Raw genomic sequence first — 20,863 nt, 5'->3', positions numbered from 1 at the left:
AAAACAGTTCACATTTAAAGGTCACACTGACAGTTTAATAAATCATGCAATTTTATCTTAAGATGATTCTGAGAATTTGTGTTGCTTTTTAGGGTACTTTCGATTTCTAAAGTGGTGCTCTTAGTCCAACAGAAATTGATGTTTGTATTATGGGTCTGATTACAGAGTGTTATAGCAATCTGAAATTTAGAGATGCCATTTTAGAATGCAGATGAAAAATAATTATATCAAAATTCAAAAAGCTTTTGGGAAATGTCTGAGAAATTATAATGGATAGTGCCCGTGTTTTTGTGCAGTGCACAGTTCAATCGCACTGAAACATAAAACATAAGAGAAACCGAGGGGGAGGGGAGTATTGGGGGGTGGGGTGGTGTCACTCTAGAGGCACACTACAAAAAGTCTGATGCATAATTTTCCTCTTCGGTCCTCTGGGGGATCTGACGTTGTGAAGCACAGAGACTTATAGCAGAGTCCTTGCACATGTTTGGATGCAATTTCAGTATTTTCATCAGGGCTCTCAGTCATGGCATCAAGGCTCAGGCAAGCTCAGATCTCTCTTTGCCTGTCTCTGTGTCCACCAGTCCTTGGGTTGCTTATTCAAAGATGGCCTAATGTTCAGTACTATAAGGTATGGTAGAGTTTGAAAATACTTAATATGCATGAGATGGTGGGTTCTGACACACAGTGGATGGAATACACAAACACAGAATAATTATAAAAAGAAGCAGAGAAGCTAAGGTGCCCACACATTGTGAGCAACAACACTAAGATTGCTCACGGCTCCAGGATTGAGTGAATAGTTTCACCTTGTGGTTTCATTCATTACATGTGTATGATCAAATCCTGGGGATAGCTTTGTGGTGTGGTTTGTAGAGCTGCTGCCTCATGGCACCAGCAATCCATGTTTGCTCCCAACCTCCACTGCTCTCTGTGAAGTTTGCACATTCTCCCTTATGTCCACGTGAGTTTCCTCTTGGTGTTCTGGTTTCCTCTCTCATCCCAAAGATGTGCAGGTCGGTAGGTTAATTGACCACTTTAAATTGTCCCAAGTCTGTAGGTGTGTGGTAGAATCTGTGGGAGCTGATGGGAATATGGAGACAATAAAAAAAAACAATGGGATTAGTTTCACTTTAGTGTAAATGAGTGCTTGATGGTCAGCACAGACTTGGTAGGCTGAAAGGCCCATTTCATGCTAGTGGACTTTATAACCAATGGATCATGGGTCCTCGCTGTGCTGTAGCTCCAGAACAATTGGACTATCAATGGCTTGTTCTGGTGGAGTAGGTGCTAAAATACACATCTGTGAAGGTAAATTGGAACCTTTACTGTGGACTCATCCACCAGAGGGGGTAAAAAAAAAACAGATGCACAGTCTAGGAATTGGAACAGAGAATGAAATTCAGGATGGAACATGGTTTGAAACCAAAGTGTAACTATTTTAGTGACTGAGTTTATTTCCTTTTCAAAGGGAAGCAGTGAACTGTACACTTAGGTGCAGTTTCATTCAGAATTATCAAGTGGCATGATTCTGATACATTCCTGTACCCAGACACTGCAGTTTAGTTGGGAGCTACTACCTTCAGTAAAGCATGTTTTGTTAGCAGCTCTACTTCTATGTATTTGCTTTTGCAAGCTGCAACACAAATTAATCCACAGATACAACAGCAACACTCGCCTGACTTTCCTCTTCCAATTGTTCTTGATCTGAATTACTCAATGCTCTGTCTAATTCTTTCACCAACACGCTGGTTTGCCCCTCTTTCTGATCCTTGGACTGGCACCTCTACCAACCCTACGTGGTTCAGGCCTCATTTTCCTACCCTGATGAAGAGCAGAGTGTTCTCCTAATATCTCTCAATCAATAATAGTAAAACCGATTGATTTAATCATTTATCTCACTGCTGCTCCTGACATCTTGCTGTTTGCAATTGGCTTGATATTTTGCTGCACCAAGAAAACAAAGGGCTACAAATGTAATATTCCTATTTAAAGGGAGAAACATAAACCTGTAACTGCAGATAGTCAATTTAATATTGATAGTGAGGAAACTTTAGGGACAATTATGCAGAACAAAATTAATTGCCACTTAGAAATATATGGGCTTGCAATGGTGCTGAGCAAACAGAAAGCTGTACTTGTAAGTCAGAGCTTGTGGAGGAGTTGACTGGGGAGGTGGGATTGGAAAAGCCATCAAAGGTTGAACTAATGAATCCAAATCAGATACAACCGTGGCTGCTCCAGACGTTTATCTCAATTGAATGTTTGGATGTTATGTAACAAATGAACACAGTCTGTTCTGCAGAAACAAGAGAAATCAAAAATGTTGATGACGTGTGTGGTAATGCACAACGCCCACAAGCTGTTTTTTTTAAATTTAAAAAAAAACCAACATGCTGTGAATATGCTCATTTGCCTCCCTCGGTGCAGAACAGCAATGATTATTTTCCCCAAAATATACTTTCAAATTTTCAAAAAAGATCTCTCATTAATAATTGAAGCTGAAAACAATGAGGCATCATTGCATGTGATGACTGGAGTGAATGGAGTTTTATTTATGAAGTAGTAAATAAGAGTATTGCAAGATTTTGAAGCACAGTGCAGAGTCAAAGTCAAAGATGAGTTTATTGTCATATGCACAAGTACGTGTATGCATAGGTGCAATAAAAACACTTGCAGCATTGCAGGCACTTAGCAGTTCATGACAACATTCACAAGAAAAACGTAAACATAAACCAGACAAAATTATTAAATTTTTTAATTTTAAATTTTTAAAATTTTATTTACAGCGTGGTAACAGGCCCTTCTGGCCCAACGAGTCCGCGCCGCCCATTTTAAACCCCCATATTAACCTACCCATACGTCTTTAGAATGTGGGAGGAAACCGGAGCACCCGGAGGAAACCCACGCAGACACGGGAGGATGTACAAACTCCTTACAGACAGCGATGGGAATCGAACCCCGATCGCTGGTGCTGTAATAGCATCGCGCTAACTGCTATTACGTAACTAGAACATAATTAGAACAAAACAAAGTCCACTGGGGTATGCATTGAATATCACGAGCAATTGGGACAAAGGTGAGAACTTCTGACATCACTCAGTGATGCAACTTTTAGGACTTTCATTAAATAGGAGTAAAGTTGGCAACCAGAATAGGGAAGATTGCCAATATGGATTGTAGATGACGAGAGAACAACCAGCTGTCAAATCCACCCATTTGTTATTGAATATAGTACAGCGCAGCACAGGAACAAGCCCTTTAGCCCATGATATCTGTGCCGACCATGATGTCAATCCAAACTAATCCCATCTGTCTTCTCATGGTCTATATCCCTCAATTCCCTGCCTGTTCAAGTGCCCGTGTAAATGTCTCTTAAACATTGCTATCGTATCTGCTTCCTTCACCTCCCCAGGCAATGTGTTGTAGGCACATATCACTCTGCTTTTAAAAAAAATCTTTCCTAAATCTTCTTTAAGCTTTCCCCCTCTCACCTTAAAGCTATGCCCTGTAATATTTGACAGATCCACAATGGGGGGGAAAAAATTAGGACCATCTATCCTATCTATACCTCTCATAATTTTATATACTTATATCAGGTTGCCCCTCGCCCTCAATGCTCCAGAGAAAACAATACAAGGTTGTCCAACCTCCTGTTTATAGATAGTACTTTCTTATCCAGACAACATCCTGGTGAACCTTTTCTGCACCCTCTCTGAAGCATCCACATCCTTCCTATAATGCAGCAACCAGATGTGCACACAGTACTTCAAACGCGGCCTAGCCAAAGTTTTGTACAGCTGCAACGTGGCTTCCTGACTTTTATTCTCAGCACCCTGACCTATAAAGACAAGTATGCTGCATGCCTTCTTTACCCACCCTATCTTCTTGTTATGCCATTTTCAAGGACCTATGGGCTTGCACCCCAAGATCCCTCTGTACATCAATGTTCCTAACAGTCCTGCCATTTACTGTATACTTTCCTCTTACATTTGACCTCTCAAAGTGTAGCACCTCACACGTGTCCAGATTGGTATTGGTTTATTATCGTCACATGTACAAAAATACAATGAAAAGCTTTTTTGCATGCCATCCACACAGATCATGCCATACGTAATTACAGAAAACAGAATGCAAGATGTAGTGTTGCTTAGAACTGAGATTTAAAAGAGTAGAATGATTATAATTAAATATTTACAGAATTGTTACAAAGCGATTTGTGAACAGTACACTTTTGTAAGAGAATCTGTTAATTCTGAAATGCTTAGTTTTAAATCTAAGTGATATTTAAATAAGCATTGGCACTGCTGCTGTTTTAGACTGACGCTTCTAATATTTTGTTTAGTACTAGTATGAAACCTGGATGGATTTATTTTCAAAGAGTTCTTTGACAATAATGTTAATGTTTTTCGCAATAATAATGCAGAGACAAAAGTGTTAATTTTAATCAGGCTAAGAAAAAACATATCAGTAATATGCAGGTAAGTGTTTCTTTGAGATTACAGAAACAGATAATTTAATAATATTGCTTTGGATCCTGTGCCATTGCCACTTTAAGTTGAAAAGTTGTTTCTGAGCAACTTCAATAATCAGGCACCCTTGCGAGCTGGAGGTTGTTTTGATGAATATACACCTTTCATCATATCAAATTGATATTTAGTTAAAAGTTTTGAAAATGGTGAACCCGATATGGCATCAGCAACTAGGCAATTATATAGTCCTCTAGATTCAGAAAAGAAAGTATTTCACAGCAATAGTTTAATCAAATTTATACTTAGTTAAATTGTCGCTTATGACTAAAACCAATTAACCACTGCTTGATTATTATTTTTGTAAATTATTTGGTTTAACTTATGAAAGTTAATTGAAAATAGTTTTTTTAAAAATTTACATCAAAAATATAAAAGCTCGTAATTTGGCCATTAGGAATCTGATTATGGCTATAATGTGGTTTTGCAAAACATGATAATCAAGTGCTTTGTGACTGTGATTTTGCTGCGAGAAAATTTTCGGATAACAGATCGGGTACAGTTTGCAGTTTTATCACATTTTGGCAGAACATATGTTTATTCCTTCAGTTATCTGTGGCTCCTGTGTAATTAAGGTCTAGTGAGATATGACCAAGCACCCTAAGATCAGTCTTATTACACCCTCACTAAATAATCAGCCAAGTCTCTTTCAGTGGTATGTTGTGAAGAATTTAAGATTTGTTTCTGGTTAGTTAATAACTATTCATGAAAAGCACCTCTGGAGAAAATGTTCTTACCACTTCCCCACTCCATAATCCAGCCCTTCTCATTTCAATATCTATCACTTCAATGCCTATAACTTTTTAATCATGTCGGAGCTTTCTGCTTGTGTGCTTCCAAGTTGATTACTCCCCCCCCCCCTCTCTTCCTCCCCTCCCTTCTCCCCCCTCCCTTCTCCCCCCTCCCTTCTCCCCCCTCCCTTCTCCCCCCTCCCTTCTCCCCCCTCCCTTCTCCCCCCTCCCTTCTCCCCCCTCCCTTCTCCCCCCTCCCTTCTCCCCCCTCCCTTCTCCCCCCTCCCTTCTCCCCCCTCCCTTCTCCCCCCTCCCTTCTCCCCCCTCCCTTCTCCCCCCTCCCTTCTCCCCCCTCCCTTCCCCCCCCTCCCTTCTCCCCCCTCCCTTCTCCCCCCTCCCTTCTCCCCCCTCCCTTCTCCCCCCTCCCTTCTCCCCCCTCCCTTCTCCCCCCTCCCTTCTCCCCCCTCCCCACATGTTAATGGACAGGAGTATCACAGGCCAGTAAGCTCAGGAATGAAAATCCAGCCATTGTGTATAAAGATACACATCTTGTGAGTTAGCCTTTTGGAATTGCAAGCAAATTAAAATTATGCAGATTTGTTTTAACTATAACCATTATAGCCCACATCAATTGAGATTTAATTGGAATAGTGCAGAATGCGTGGTTTCTTGTATTTGGACAGAATCCTTCTGTTGAATAAATGCTTTGACCATGAATGCAGGGTTTCATTGTAGCTGCATTGTCTTGATGCTCTCTCTACAAGGTTATGTTTCATTTAGAGAAGGTGATTATTGTATAGCTTCTAATTTCTCATGATCAGCTAGGACCTGACTCTTGAAGCTTCACCTGAAAGAATGGCTGAAATTTTAGTTCTGCATAACAAAAAAAAGGCTCTCTTTATAAATGGAATTAATGAGCCAATAAGTACAACATAAAAGTTTTAACATTTTTTGCATGCTCTGTTATCCCATTTCTGGTCTTAGATTAAATTTTTAAAATCTCTTCTCTTTCAGAACATTTACCAAAGCTGCAAGCTAGATCTTATTCAGCTGCAAGGTAGTATTTTATTGTTGTTTACTTAAGAAATGAATATTGGTGATCAGTGTCATCTTTAAAACAGTAAATATATTTATAAACCCAGAAATCTGTAACCCTGTTCAATCTTTTTCCCAAAATTGGTATCTTCCTATGTTAAACAATAAGCCATGGGGAGGAACCAAGCCATCATGTTTGGAGTCTCTATGTACTTGATGTCCATGCTGCTGATACTATTCTTTTCTTTGACTATTGCCACTGGTTAACTGTAAGCCCTGCGATCTGCATGACACAAACCTGAACTTCCAATCCCAAACCTTATCATAAAAGCCACCTGCATACATTTACGTAACAACATTGATCTCTGCACTATAAGAGCCTATCTGCTGCAAAAGCCCTCAACTATTACTTTGTCATCTCCGGGCTCAACTATTCCAATACTCCCACAGCTAATCCCCCATCTTCCAGCTCTTCCACAATTCTATTTTTTAGGCATCATCTCACCCCAACATCCAATATCTTATCACCCCAGTGCCACTTTGTGTTCAATTCCTCCAAGATGCCAAATCTTAAATTTTCATAATTTAATTCTAATTCCTTCATAACCTCTGTCTTTTGACCCACTACAGTCCTGCAATCCTCTGATATCCCCAAATACCATCAATTTTGGTTTTCTGTGCATCCCAAAATCCTTTAAATCCAGCAATGCCAGCTATGCCTTCAGCACTAAACCTTTGAAATTTGCTTCTAAAACTTTGCCTCCTGCCGTAATCTACTCATTTAGGCCTTCCTTCAAACCATTTTTGTTCCCTGAATATCATTTCCTTTGGCTTGATGTTGATTTTCTTTTCCTGCTAGCACTGCTGTGAAAAACCTTGGGATATTTTCCTTTCTACACCAAGAGCACTACATAATTGCAAAGCTGTTGATGCCATCTTGGGTTCATCATTTTCAAAACTTTAATTGCAAGTCTGATTAAGAATAAACCATATAGTTTCTACTGATTCTTTAACATATAATTGGATCCCAGATTGTGTTTCATATTCCAATTCCATAATTTAATGTGGAATCAAATTAGAATTAAGATTTGGTATGTAATGGTAACTGCCATCCAAGAGTTCCTTCATTCGACGACTTTCACCATCTTAGACTGAAAGAGAATAAATTATGGATATCTTGTGTGTTCTACTTTGAATATATTTGTAAAAAAAAAATCATTCTTCGTAATTTGACTATAATGAGCTGTGGAACATTGTTTTAAACATGCTAGATGATCTTCAAAAAATGGTGGCCAAAATGCTGTCTGAAACAAAAGTTTAAGAAGCTGAATTTGAGGAAAACCACATGCATAAATAAGGAACTATAAATGATAAGGACATTGTTAAATCATTGCCATTGAGTAGGAGAAAAGATAGGAGGTTACCTGTAATACGAGGATGTGAAAGCATAGAATCTGAAATTCCTTCACAAGATGGGTTTATAAATGCAGTTACAATTGTCAAAAACTTCATAACCATAATCCGTGATGAGAATCCTTTTGGACCAGTTAAAAAAAAATTAGAACCAGCATGCATTGAAAAAAGCATTTCAAATACAGAAAAAAATCAATGCTGTGTAGGATTTTTTTTTCACAATAAAATGTTTCTAAATTGCTATTTTCTAAGATTTTTGTGACTGCAGATTATTATCCTAATAGAACAGTTTTCTGCTTGTCCTGAGTTGATTCATTATAGTGAAATGAAAACAGTAAATGTTGGAAATACAGCATAGGTCAGGGAACATCTGCTTTTGCCTTTGTTTCACTATTGTGAAGTTTGGCTGTGAATGATTTTCTCTCTGATCTTGTTGAATAAAGGGTGGAAATAGAAAATGAATAATTAGGAACTAATTTAAGTTGCTAAATATTATATGACAATGGGCAGAAACAAACGCTGAATGGGTGTTTTTCTTTTGTCATTTGATCTTTCTGTAGCTCATCCAAATATTATCCTGGGAAACTTCATTTTGTTTTCAACATTGTTGAGTTTCCATCTACGCCTGTGCAGCCTATTGCTCGGAGAGGAGTTTGCACAGGTTGGCTGGCACAGCAGGTTACAGCAGCACTTCAAAGCTATGACAGTGAAGCTACAATTGGCAATTCTTTGTCAAATAAGTTTGCACCAACACAGGTAAGTAGTGTGTTCTAAAATATTAGAAGTATAGCCATGTTTCAGATACACTATATTCAGGCACATTTTACTACAAGTGTACTTGTCAACCAGGATTTTGTTTGGAATTGTCAGAAATTTTCAGCTGTTCTTCTCCCTAACCCATCCCTACCTTTAGCTTGCACAGAGCCTGGAAGCAGTGGAGCAGTACTTTAGACTGGCACACTTACATTGATACGAAACTCTAATCCGAATAGTGAGCAAAGTCTGAATGAAAGTGGAAAACAATGATTTCAGAATTATTTAAGAATAATTATAGTTCTAATGATGATGCTAACAGACTTTAATTGTAATTGTTCTGAGAGTCGCAACAATATTATTAGCTGAAAAACACGATGATGCTGGAGGAACTCAGCAGGCGAGGCAGCATCCATGGAGAAAAGCAGCTGGTCAACATTTCAGGTCAGGACCCTTCTTCAGGACTGAAGATAGGAAAAGGGGAAGCCCAATATATAGGAGGGAAAAGCAGAGCAGTGATAGGTGGACAAAAGAGGGAAGGTGGGGTGGGCACAAGGTGGTGATAGGTAGCTGCAGGTAAGAGATAGTGATACGCAGGTGCGGGGGAGGAGGGGAGAGCAGATCCGCCGGGGGATGGGTGCTTTTCTCCACGGATGCTGCCTGGCCTGCTGAGTTTCTCCAACATCATTGTGTTTTTCATCTAGATTCCAGCATCTGCAGTCCTTTGTTTCTCTAATATTAATAGTTGCCAGTCTATATCATTTAAGCAGTGGTCCTTAAATACTGGGTAAATAAATGCATACTAGATGATATTACATATATTCAATTGATTAAGTGGTTCTATAGCTATACATATCATATTGCATTTATTACAGAACATGAAATAGCCAGAAAAGATATAATGGTCTTTCAAACATTGTACGTACATTAAACTTTAATATTTTTCTAACACTCTGGGTAGCTGATGGCTGTAGTAGAAATTTGAACCTATTACAGCACCTGATGAAACCGTAACGCTCACCTGAGTACTTTCAGGAAAGGATAACAATGGAAGAAAGATGCTGCTTTTGAAGAAATATTTTGGAAAATAATTCAGTTAAAGCATTTTACTTAAACTTCTAGAAAGGTCTTCCTAATATTGAATAAACTTCCTTTCGCAGATTTCTATTTTCAGTCGGCAGAACACATTTTTCCATCTACCCTCTGATACTGCAGTTCCTATCATCATGGTGGGGCCTGGAACTGGCATTGCTCCCTTCATAGGTTTCTTGCAACACCGGTATGTGACCTGTTAATAAGATAATTTAATGCGGAAGCCTTCTTTCAAAGAAAGTGGAGTAGGTATTTCAGTATATATGATTTTCAACAGATTTGATAACTCCAAAGTGCAGGAATGACTCGGGAGTATATTTTCTTTCTTTTTTCAAGAAGACTAGTCAAGTTGCTCAGGGGGCAATTTTTGGATAAATTAGGTTCCGCAAACAAGTGGTTAATTAGACTGAAGTCAGGGGATGGAAAGGGGAAAATGACTTGGAAAGAAGCTAGGGCAATAAGGTGGGTCACTGCTGGCAAAGGTGGTAAGTAGTTGAGAGGAGAGCCATAAAGAGAAGAAGAAATTAACTACTTGATGATGGTGCTTATTATTGTGACGGAAACATTGAATCATTCGGCACCGTTCATGACATTATTCAAAGGCCCTGCAAACATTTCACCTTCACGTGTGAGTCAAGTTTCCTTTTGCAAGTCTTTATTAAATGTGCTTTCGCTAAGCTTTCACAAAATTCCCTTCTAAATCTTTCTCCTCTCACATTGAACCTATGCCCTCTAGTTTTTAGTTCCCCTTCCCTGGGAAAAAGGCTATGAGTGTTCAACCTATCTATACCCCTCATGCTTTTATACACCTCTATATGGTCACCCCTCAATCCAAGGAATAAAGTCCTAGCCTACCCAACTTCTCCCTATAACTCCAGCACTCGAGCCCTGGCAGCATTCTTGTAAATCTTCTCTGCACTCTTTCAGTTTAATGATGTTTTTCCAATAACAGAGTGACCCAAAACTGTACACAATACTCCAGGTACAGTCTCACCATGATCTTGTCCCGACGTAATGTCCCAAATCCTGTACTCAACGCCCTGACTGATATCAAAGTACAAGGATAGAAGTTTTGGGTATAGGCTGTATTCATGGCAACCATGATACATTGGCAGGAAAACCCGTTATAGAGGTGAGGGAAGATGTAGGGATGAGGACATACATAGTATTCTCTTCTGTGTCTGGGCTCCACCACAATCGATTGACTCCAGTGTCCCAAGATGTGGGCTGATCAAGGGGCCATTGATCACAGCATGCAGTTCTGAATGAAAAGGCTGCATTCAGTGAATATAATGCCAGTGAATTATTTTACATAATGCTTCCCCATCAAAAATGAGGCTGACAGATGCTGACTGTGAGAGATCATTCTGGCTGTACAGGTCCCTTAATCGCTGTCTCATTTCTGAATCCTCTCCAAGGTGTTGTGAGCTTCTCTGTGAGCTCTAACTTCTGCCCACAGAGGAGGAAGTACGTTTCAGGAGCAGTGATCTCATTTGGTCTGCGAATGATACAGGGCAAATCTCTGCCGAGTTAAGGTGAACAGTGCATGGGAGGGCCCAGGCCAATTTCCCATGTTGCACAGTTTCACTCAGAAATGAACTCATACATGACCTATGGCATGTGAAATGCTTTTATATGTGATTTTCACATAAAGAAGGATGCATACAAATGCATCAGATTTCCAGATTACTAAATCCAGTATTAATCTGGATGTAAAATCATTCTTTTAATCAGAATGTCTAGTCAGAGTTTTTTTTAAAAAAAATGGCTTTTATTCATTGGTTTATGCGCCCTTGCTATATTGCCTTTCATTGAAGAAAAAGAACAGCCGTTGAAACTTTTCCACTTCATTAATTCCTATCTTAGTTGCTAGTAGCTGCACCTCTTGTAGAACTTATATCGGAGTTACTATTGAAAACAAAAGGGAAAGTGAGTTGATTTTAATTATTCTCTCTTGAAATGAGGGTAGCTCTGTCAAGGACAGCATTTATTGCATCCCTAATTGTGCATGAAGTTGGCAATGAGCAGTCTTCTTGATCATTTGCAGTCCATGTGGCGAAGGTACTCTTGGTTCCATTGCTCAGCATGTAATCATGTTTTTTCTCTTCCACCACCGGCCACAGACCCAGTCAGTCAGCTGTGTCCTTCAGGGCTTAGCCAACTTGGTCAGTGGTAGTGTTATTAAATTAGCCTTGATGATAGATGTTCGAGTCCTCTACCCAGAGTGCATTTTGTGCTTCCTTGGTCATGCTTCATGGTGTTTCACATGAGGAAGCTGGTTGGCTGAGGAAGGTAGCAGGTACTACTCAGCTGGAGGATTCTATGCCCATGTGACTGACTCCTTGAGATATTGTTGCATCAAGAGTCAATACATGGATTGCCAAGTCACACCAACTCAACCATAAACCATTGCCTCTGGTGAGTCTGTCCTTTCAGTGAGATAGGAGATTTCCAGGCGTGGTAACTTCAGCAGCTTGGGATGCTTTCAAAAGGCATGATCTGTTGGTGCAAGTCTGGCTATAGCAGACCATTGGATGACAAATCTTGAGGTACTGCACCCAAATATAGCACAGATTGGGTTTAGTGTACCTTTGTTATGTCTGAATTTGGTTCATGGTTTGAAGCTGGATGGCCCATCTTCTGTTTATTAGATTTGTGGCAGTTTTGATACCATTTGTATGGCTTTAGCTATTTGAGAACACAGTTGCGGGTCGGCCAAATTGCTATTGGTTGGGAGTTACTAACAGATAAAATTGAATAAGAGCAGTAGATTTTCTGCTCTAAGGGACATTAATGAACTAGATGGAATTTTACAGGTAGTTTCACCATAACTACTACTAAATTTTTGCTTTCTGTGTTCATTTAATTAATTACCCAGCTGCTGTGGTGGGATTTGAATTCTAGTATCTGTATTTTAGCCCAGGCTTTCAGTTTATTAGCATAACTATACTAGTGTGAATAGAACACTGTATAAACATTTGAACCTCTTGGACTTCGTAAAATGTTTGTTCTTATTTGAAATGATGTAAAGATAGGCAGAGTAGGGGAAAAGCATCAACTTTTGTTAATGCTGACAGTTGCCAGGAATTTCTTGTTATTTTTTATAGGTACCACAAGTGATAACTTGATAACATTTGTCTTGAAATAGTCAATAATATGGATATGCAATGCTTTTGTCTGGCATTCTGATGACCTAATAATAATGGTCAGAATCTAGCAATATTTGTTCCATTCTACTATGTTGCAGTATTATTTCAAGAAATGAGATGCTTTTGAAACACTCACAATGTAGGTGGCAACTTCAATGCCATATTCAAAAAGGGATCTGCTCTATTCTGCAGCTATAGATTAGAAAAGCTAAAGAATGCATTCCAGAGACATTTCATTGAGTGGGTAGGCATTTAATAATCCCACAGAGGTCAAGGTGAATGTTTTTCATTCACTTATGGGCTATATTTAGTAACTTATGATCTCTGAGCTACATGTTTGAGAAATGAAGAAAGTGAAGAAATGTTTACTGGGTCAGATTTGATGCAAGTGAGCCATGTGATTAGGAAAAATTACCTCTCTTTGGCAATGGAGAATCCTTCCAAAAGGAAATTACAGGAGTAGACACTTTGCCTCTTAATGATACAAGGAAGCTCGTGTTCCTGATGTGCTAGATGGTTGGAGCAGTACTTTTATTAAATGTCACGCTTTACATTTAAAGAAGATGTTCCATCGTGATTTGAGAGCCAGCATTACTTAAGCAGTTGCAGCCAACTATATCGGTGAGGCTCAACACAGCGACGTGACAGGCAATGTTGGGTTGTATCCTGGACCTGGGTTAGCAGAGACGTAGACAATGAGCTGTGTTATCACCTGCAGACTGTGACTGCATATCCTTGCACTGCAGTACTGCCTTATCTGGATAATATTATGCTGGTGCAAAAGCCAATCATTTGTGGAAGTGCAGTACAGTGACAACAGGAGCTGTGAAGTGGCTTGGGTACTGGGATGCTCCATTATTTGTCTTCAAAGTTGCATCAGAATCAAGGCTACTGTTTGAGAGGGACTGGCAGTTATTCTTTGAAATCTCCACCAACCATAACAAGCAGTTGATTGAGATGCCTTTTATAAAATATCTTTATTAGTCACATGTACATGGAAACGCACAGTGAAATGCATCTTTTGCCTAGATTGCTCTGGGGGCAGCCCGCAAGCGTCGCCACGCTTCCAGCGCCAACATAGCATGCCCACAACTTCCTAACCCATACGCCTTTGGAATATGGGAGGAAACTGGAGCACCCAGAGGAAACCCACACAGACGCGGGAAGAATGTACAAGCTTCTTATAGACAACAGCCAGAATTGAACCCAGGTTGCTGGTGCTGTAATAGTGTTATGCTAACTGCTACGGTACCGTGCTTGTCCTATGGCTCTTCAAAAACGTTTTAAAATTTTGAATCTCCATTACGAGAACTCCCTGTCTCAGCCTTTCAATTTGATTACTTGCATTTTTCATCTACCACCACTAGAGTCCTCCCTAGACCTATCCTATTCTGTAGATGGGATTGTGAATAAGAACAACTAGCATTTTTACAGCAGCATTAATGTGCAGAAACATTCTAAAGAACATAGTGGATGCCATACTAAAGAAAAAAATGTTAGAAATGCTGAAGAAAGACTTGGGATTTAAAATGGATTTTGGAGAAGGGGTTAGATGGAGAAGTAGAGGGTTGTAGGAGAAGGATTCTTGGGTGTGGATGCAGAAGAGGCTAGACTGGGTAAAATAAATTTTGACAGGGGAGAGGTTGTAGTGCTGGAGCAGGGAAGAGCAAGATGCAAAGGATTTGGATGTGATTTTATTATTTGTCTCCCTGAGATTTCAGCATAGGTCACTTAGGGAATGGTGATGGTTAAGTGTATTTTTCATATTTCTTTACAGCGTCGCAGAAGGCCATTTGATCCATTGAGTCTATGCTGGCTGTCAGATCAACCCCATCAATCCCATTCCCCCTGATGTCCTGATTCAGGGTCTTGACCCAAAATGTTGACTTGCACATTTTGCCTCCACAGATGCTGCTTGGTTCTTCTACCATTCTGTTTTTTTTGTTTTAAATCCCATTCCCCTGCTTATTTCTCTACAATCTATTCTCTCTCTCATGCCCATTAACACCCACTGTTTCTCCTTCCACTCTCCTACACCAGGGGTAATCTACAGTAGCTAATTAACCTACCAACCAGCATGTCTTTGGAATGTTGGAAGAAATAAAAATACCCAAGGAAAACCCACGTAGTAACAGAGAGAACCTGCAAACTCCACTTTCCTACAGTAGAACAGTGGAGTTTTAATCTGTTTTATGGATGAAGGAACAACTGGAATAATCAAGTCAGAGAGAAAAGCATAAAAGAGGATTTTGGCAGCAGATAACTGAGATGGTGGTAGATGTGGCAAAGGTGTAAAAGGATGTGATGTGGGGAGGCTGATGGGATCAGAAACTCTGGTTTTGGAAAGCCAGGATGTTAGCTGGAGAGGGTGAGGGAAGGTTAAGAAGTTTCAAAGTTGGCTTCAGTCTTCCCAAAGAATTATGGTTATGTCAGACATGTAGTTTGACTGAAACTGATGAAAACCTGAGGGTGGTGGTGAGTTATAATTGTCTAATGGGATGAGACAACAGGAAAACTAGGAACTGCCTCCACCTCCTTTTAAGTGCTGGAATAAATTTCAATGTGGAGAACTGGACACCCTGCTTCACCAGCAATGATATTTGGCTGTGAAAATATTAGACTCAGAAACGGGCCTTTGGCCCCCTATGTCCATGCCAACTATCAAGAATGGGGTTGAGAGGGAATAATAAATCAGCCATGATCGAATGGCGGAGCAGACTCAATGGGCCGAATGGCCTAATTCTGCTCCTATGTCTTATGGTCTTATACAATTTATCAGTACTTGGTCTGTATCCTTCTATGCATTGGCTATTTAAGTCCTCATCGAGGTGGTACTTAAATGTTGTGAGAATATCCGCCTCCATCATCCACTCAGGCAGTGTGTTCCAGATTCCAACCACCCTCTGGATGAAAAAGTTCTTCCTCTGATCTCCCCTCACCCAGAACCTATGCCCTCTAGTTTTAGATACCTCTGCTAAGGGGAAAGGTTTCCCACTAATTATCCTATTTATGACACTGCCTTTCTGCAGCATTGCTGTGGAAGATTATCACATAATGGGGGGAAGAAATTGTGGGGCTTTGCATTTCAAAGTAACTGGTAACCTCTTTATACCAATGCTAAATATGAGTAATGTAAATCTGAAGCGATGGTAAAGCAGAGTGAAAACACTTTCCAGTTTCTCCATTTTTCTTAATTCGAGATTTGGGATGCACTTGTATGAAATTTATATTGTCAATATGAGAAGAAACTGCTTGGCAATAAATCCACTGTCATAGGAAGAATGCATCATTGGAGACACATTGATGGGAAGAATTTGAAGTGAGGCAGGAAGATGATCTGAGGGATGGAATGAATGATGAAGGGGAGTTGTCAGCAGATCCACTGAGCAAATGGGAGGACAATATGATCTGACAACCCAATACATTTAATATTTTTATCAGTGATTTAAATTCGACAGCTAAGAAACTGCTTCCAGGTTCTCTGGGAATAATATAGTGACAGTCAATGATGCTGTTACATGACTGCGTTCAAAACCTTGATTCATGCTGAAGCATAAAGCCTCTATCATTTTGGTTGAATGCCTCAAATACAAGTTAGTTTTGTTTGGTACATCAAGTTCTACATCTATTTAAAAAAAACATTTTATTTCAAGAAAGCTTTTTTTTCTCTGAAGCACTTACAGTTTCCAGGATTTATACCACTGCAAAAACAGACCATAATAAGCTTAGACCAAAGTGGTATGTGGTCACCAATGGCCTCAATTAAAATTGTTTACATTCCCAACACTAATGGTTTTGTGTTTTCAGTTTTATTTTTAAAATACTTCTGAGGGGTTTTTTGATATTCATTCTGGGCCCATGAAAGATGGGGGGAAAAAATCAGGAAGACAAAGGTTGAAATCCCTGTTGGAAATCAGGATACTTCTCTGTGATACAAGAATTTGTAATGTTGGGCACCATAAGTATTATTTTTCCAGGTCTTTTTGTGTATGAGCATACAAAAACATTGCATTAGTATTCCATATTCCAAAACAATATTCCATTGTTTTAATAGAATAATGAAAAATGGTTCAAAGCCCAACTATCTTGATATTCTATCTGAAGAGAACAAAAGGATGACAGGGACAATCACATTTGATTATTGAAAGCATGCACGTATCAAAAGGGGTGCCAATGTCTAAATATTGAAGATCTGAGGTTTTCATGAGATGATCCTTGGGAGTGGCATGTACGTATTCAACCCAAACATTAGGGTAATTTATATACATTAACAGTATGGCTTTTTTAGATACGTATATTTACATTCAAACATGAAAGCTTGTATCTTGTAAAAGACTAATATCCTGGAAAACTTTCCATCCCAAGAAAGGAACACTAGTGATGTTGCTCGAGGCCTGTGCTGATTTTGTTTGAGTATCCTAACAACATAAGCATACACAGTGATCTTGCATCCACAAGCTCACAGTTACATAGGTTTAACTGTGGATGTAAGATGGGGTGTGGATTCCTGAAGTTAGGGGTGGGTATGAGGTGAGGTTAGGGAAGACAGGACCTGATATTGGGGAATGGAACAGCATTAGGGAGATGGACATACAATTAAATGGTAGGAGTGGGTTTCAGACAAGTGACTGGGTATGGTAGAAGATTTGGACCAGGAGAGTGTGTGTGTGGACCATGCAAATAGGCCTGAATCAGATGCTGAACTGTCTAATGAAGACATTGAATATATCAGCAGCAAGGGGTAGGTGGGAGGCTGAATTCCAAGAAACTTGAGGGACTTGCCTGCAAGCTGAAGGATGGAATTCATGGCAGTGGAACAGGTCAGCTTTGGTTTCTCTGTCCTGGTTCTTATAATAGGCCCTGGCTGACATTTTCTGCAAGATGTTTTTGACCAACTGATTTTTATCCAGCCTTTGAGAACTTGAGATTCTGCCAGTATACAAAAAAAATTGGTTGAGGCATGTTTGGTTCAAGATGCTGAGTCATATGCATCACAAAGCATTGCATATAGTTGCACCCCAACAGCACTCCATAGTAAAGTTAATAAGTAAAGTTTAGTAAATAAAGTAAAGTTTTCTCAGCTTCATTTGTGGCACTGTATTTGTGGTGGCAGGGATAACGTTTTCTTGGCATCTAATGTGAAAGCAATCCTGTTCAACATTGGATTTAATTTTTTAGCCAAGATTTAGCATGTATGAAGCTAATTCTCTGATGAATGTTGCCATTTTATTTCACATCGGAGCACAGTGTGCTACTGAAAGTCATTTAAAAAAAACTGCAGATGCTGGAAATCTGAAATCAAAACAAAAAATGCTGGAAACATTCCACAGATCAAGCAGCCTCTGTGGAAAGAAAAACAGTTAACATTTCAAAGACTCTTCATCCAAATGTGTACATTACATTAAACAGATTCCTTGCACTAATTAGCTTGGGTATCCTGTCACAAAGTTACAGAACCAGCACAAGACCACCACAGGGGATCATTCAAAAACTCTTAAACACAAATCTGGTGGTTCTATATCAAACTTGATCTTCCTTTTCATTTCATTTAGTATTCTGGAGTTGTACTTAACAAATGACTAATTCAGTTCTGTCAATGGAGATGCAAGAGACTGCAGATGCTGTTACCTGGAGCAAAAGACAAACTGCTGCAGGAGTTCAGTTGGTCTAGCAACATCTGTGGAGACAAAGGGATAGTTGGTGTTTTGGGTGAAAACCGTGCATCTGTTCTGTTAATTTTGTGGCCCTGCTGACCAGTACTTATCGGTGGATGACTTTTCACATTCATTTTTTTAAAATGAAGTACCATTTTTACCGTAAAGGTACTTACTTGTCTGAATGCACTGAGCTCTTTTCTACTTGGGTGGTATTTATGCACAAAAACACTGACAGGATCTTCAGTTATAAATTTGAAAAAACAAATCACAGTACATGACATTTTCTGCAAGATGTTTTCAACCAACTGATTGTATACAACCTTTGAATTCTGCCAGTATATGAAACAAGTGGTTGAGGCATGTTTGGTTATTAGAACACAGGGTTTTTCCTGCACTTGAGATGTCATCTGAACTAATCTGCATGTTCTGAGATGTTTCTCAGCCTGCAGTTTAGCCTGTCACTTACTGGCAAGATTTTCCCCAATTCAGTCCTTCAGCTGTGGCTCAGATGGTTGTGTTCTCACCTCTGAGCTGGAAGGTTGGACTTAAAGTCCCACTCAGTTTTAAATACAAAAATCTAGATAATACTCAACTGCTGAGAGAGTGCTACACCGTTGGAGGATCCATCTTTCAGATAAATTCCAATTGAACAAAACGCCAAATAAGACAATAAAAACAAGGACTTTTCTGCCCTTATGTAGATATAAAAGATCCCATGTACAATTTCAAATAACTACATGAAGCTATCTCCTTATCCCACAATCAACATTACTGAAATAACATCTGCTCATTTGGGTTGCTACTTGTGGAACCTTGCTTCTTCACCTCCTAAACTTGTAAGTAATCCTGCTTCCAGAAGTATTTCATTCACTATAAAGTATCACAGGATATCCCAAGGTCATGATAAGAGCTATCAAAGCTCAAGACTTTCATTCAATCTGCTCTGTAGTTGAGTTGACTGGAGCAAAGTTTGCATGGAAGTACAATAACGTAAATGAATAGGAGCAGGAGTAGGTTGTCTGGCCGCTCAAGCCTGCACCATCATTCAATAACATCATGGCTGATCTCCCCAGGCCTCGACTCCTCTTCTGTGCCTGCTCCACATAGCCTCAATTCTTTGATCCTTAAAAATTGACCTGTCTCTCACCTGAACAAACCTGAAAAGGCCTGTAGGTCCATCGTTCAGGTTGTTGTCATGCTCTAGATTTAATGTTGCCAAATGTGGTTGGAGACATTCCTGAAGATTTCATTATATCTCCCTCTATTTTGCCCAGCCCATATTATTTTTTTATGTATAATAATTAGAGAATTCAGATAAAATGAGGAAAAAATCTTCCAATTTTAACTTTCTTCTGGGTTGTTTGCATCATTGTCCGAGCAATTAATTTTTAATTCTGAGAGACTCCAGGATAATCCTGGGGGACTAGGAACCCAGTCCTGATATTTACATAGAAAAGAATATTCCTTTTGGATTGGGTTCACAATCAGAAGGGGTGAGGTGTAGTGATCTGATTTTAGCCTTTGATTGCTGTTCAAAAGCGGATAACCATGTGTGATATTGACTCAGATTTCCTCTCTCCGCTGGCACAACCTGATGCAGCATTTTTCTTTTGTTTGTGGTCTTTCTCTGAATGTCCTCATTAATCCATCAATTAGATAACTTCATCAATGGCTTATTCCATGGCACCTTTGGTGTCGCCCTATATTCTCTTCCTCCTATCCATCCTTTACCCACGCTCTCTGCAGCTTGAAGTTAAGTGAACTAGCCGTGTCAATACTGTGGCTATAGATATCCATCAAAAAGACAGCTGCCAACTTCACTCTCATCAGTTCATGATGAGTCCCACTGCCTCACCCACTGACAATTTTAATAAACAAAGAAAGAGGCAGATTACTTGATTATCGAAAGGGGAAATTTGCAGACCCATGGAGGGAAAATGGTTGGGGAATTGGATAAATTAGTTAACTTCTTTTTCAAAGAGCTCTTGCTGCCATTTCACCACCTACATTCTTTCATTATGTGTACAGGTGGGCTGATGAATACATGGCAGAAAACTCCAACCCACAATTAGCAACAAAAATAATGGATACTTGAAAGGGCATAGTGATCAGTGATGCCCAGTATCAATCTGTAAAATGTTAGATTTATTTGAGTAATCAAATTAAATCTTTTGGGGGTTGGGTGGGGGTGGGGAAGTACAAGTTGAATCTAAAAATCCCGTCAATTTTGTCTCTTGCATTTTCCTCTTGAATATATTGTCTTTATTTTTGTATAGGATGTGGGTGTCATTGGCACGGCGAGACATGTTTATGTTTGTCTCTGCCTTTGGGGAGCCACCTCCTTGACCCGCTGCAGTCTGTGTGGTGACTTTATTCCCACAGTGGTGCTGGAGAGGTGCTTCTCTTATTTCAACCTGGCAACAAAAGTAGTGATGGTGGGTGACTTACAGGATAGTGTAGAGATGATGCCTTGTCCTTTTGGGAAGTGGAGAATGCATACTCAAAGT

General features: G+C 39.6%; 1 protein-coding gene across 3 annotated transcripts in view; it reads left to right on the top strand.

Annotated features, from left to right (window-relative positions):
* mtrr (5-methyltetrahydrofolate-homocysteine methyltransferase reductase) overlaps positions 1 to 20,863 on the top strand; it is a 69,471-nt gene that overhangs the window by 31,234 nt on the left and 17,374 nt on the right. For all 3 annotated transcript variants that reach the window (XM_052015415.1, XM_052015417.1, XM_052015418.1), the window contains exons 10-12: positions 6,272 to 6,314; positions 8,266 to 8,461; positions 9,619 to 9,737. In XM_052015415.1, the coding sequence (XP_051871375.1) occupies positions 6,272 to 6,314; positions 8,266 to 8,461; positions 9,619 to 9,737 (358 nt within the window). Of the gene's footprint in view, positions 1 to 6,271; positions 6,315 to 8,265; positions 8,462 to 9,618; positions 9,738 to 20,863 lie in introns of those variants that run through there.

Source organism: Pristis pectinata, chromosome 5 (genome assembly GCF_009764475.1).
Source record: "Pristis pectinata isolate sPriPec2 chromosome 5, sPriPec2.1.pri, whole genome shotgun sequence".
Classification (NCBI taxonomy): Eukaryota; Metazoa; Chordata; class Chondrichthyes; order Rhinopristiformes; family Pristidae; genus Pristis; species Pristis pectinata.
This window is presented reverse-complemented; position numbering and strand designations above follow the sequence as displayed.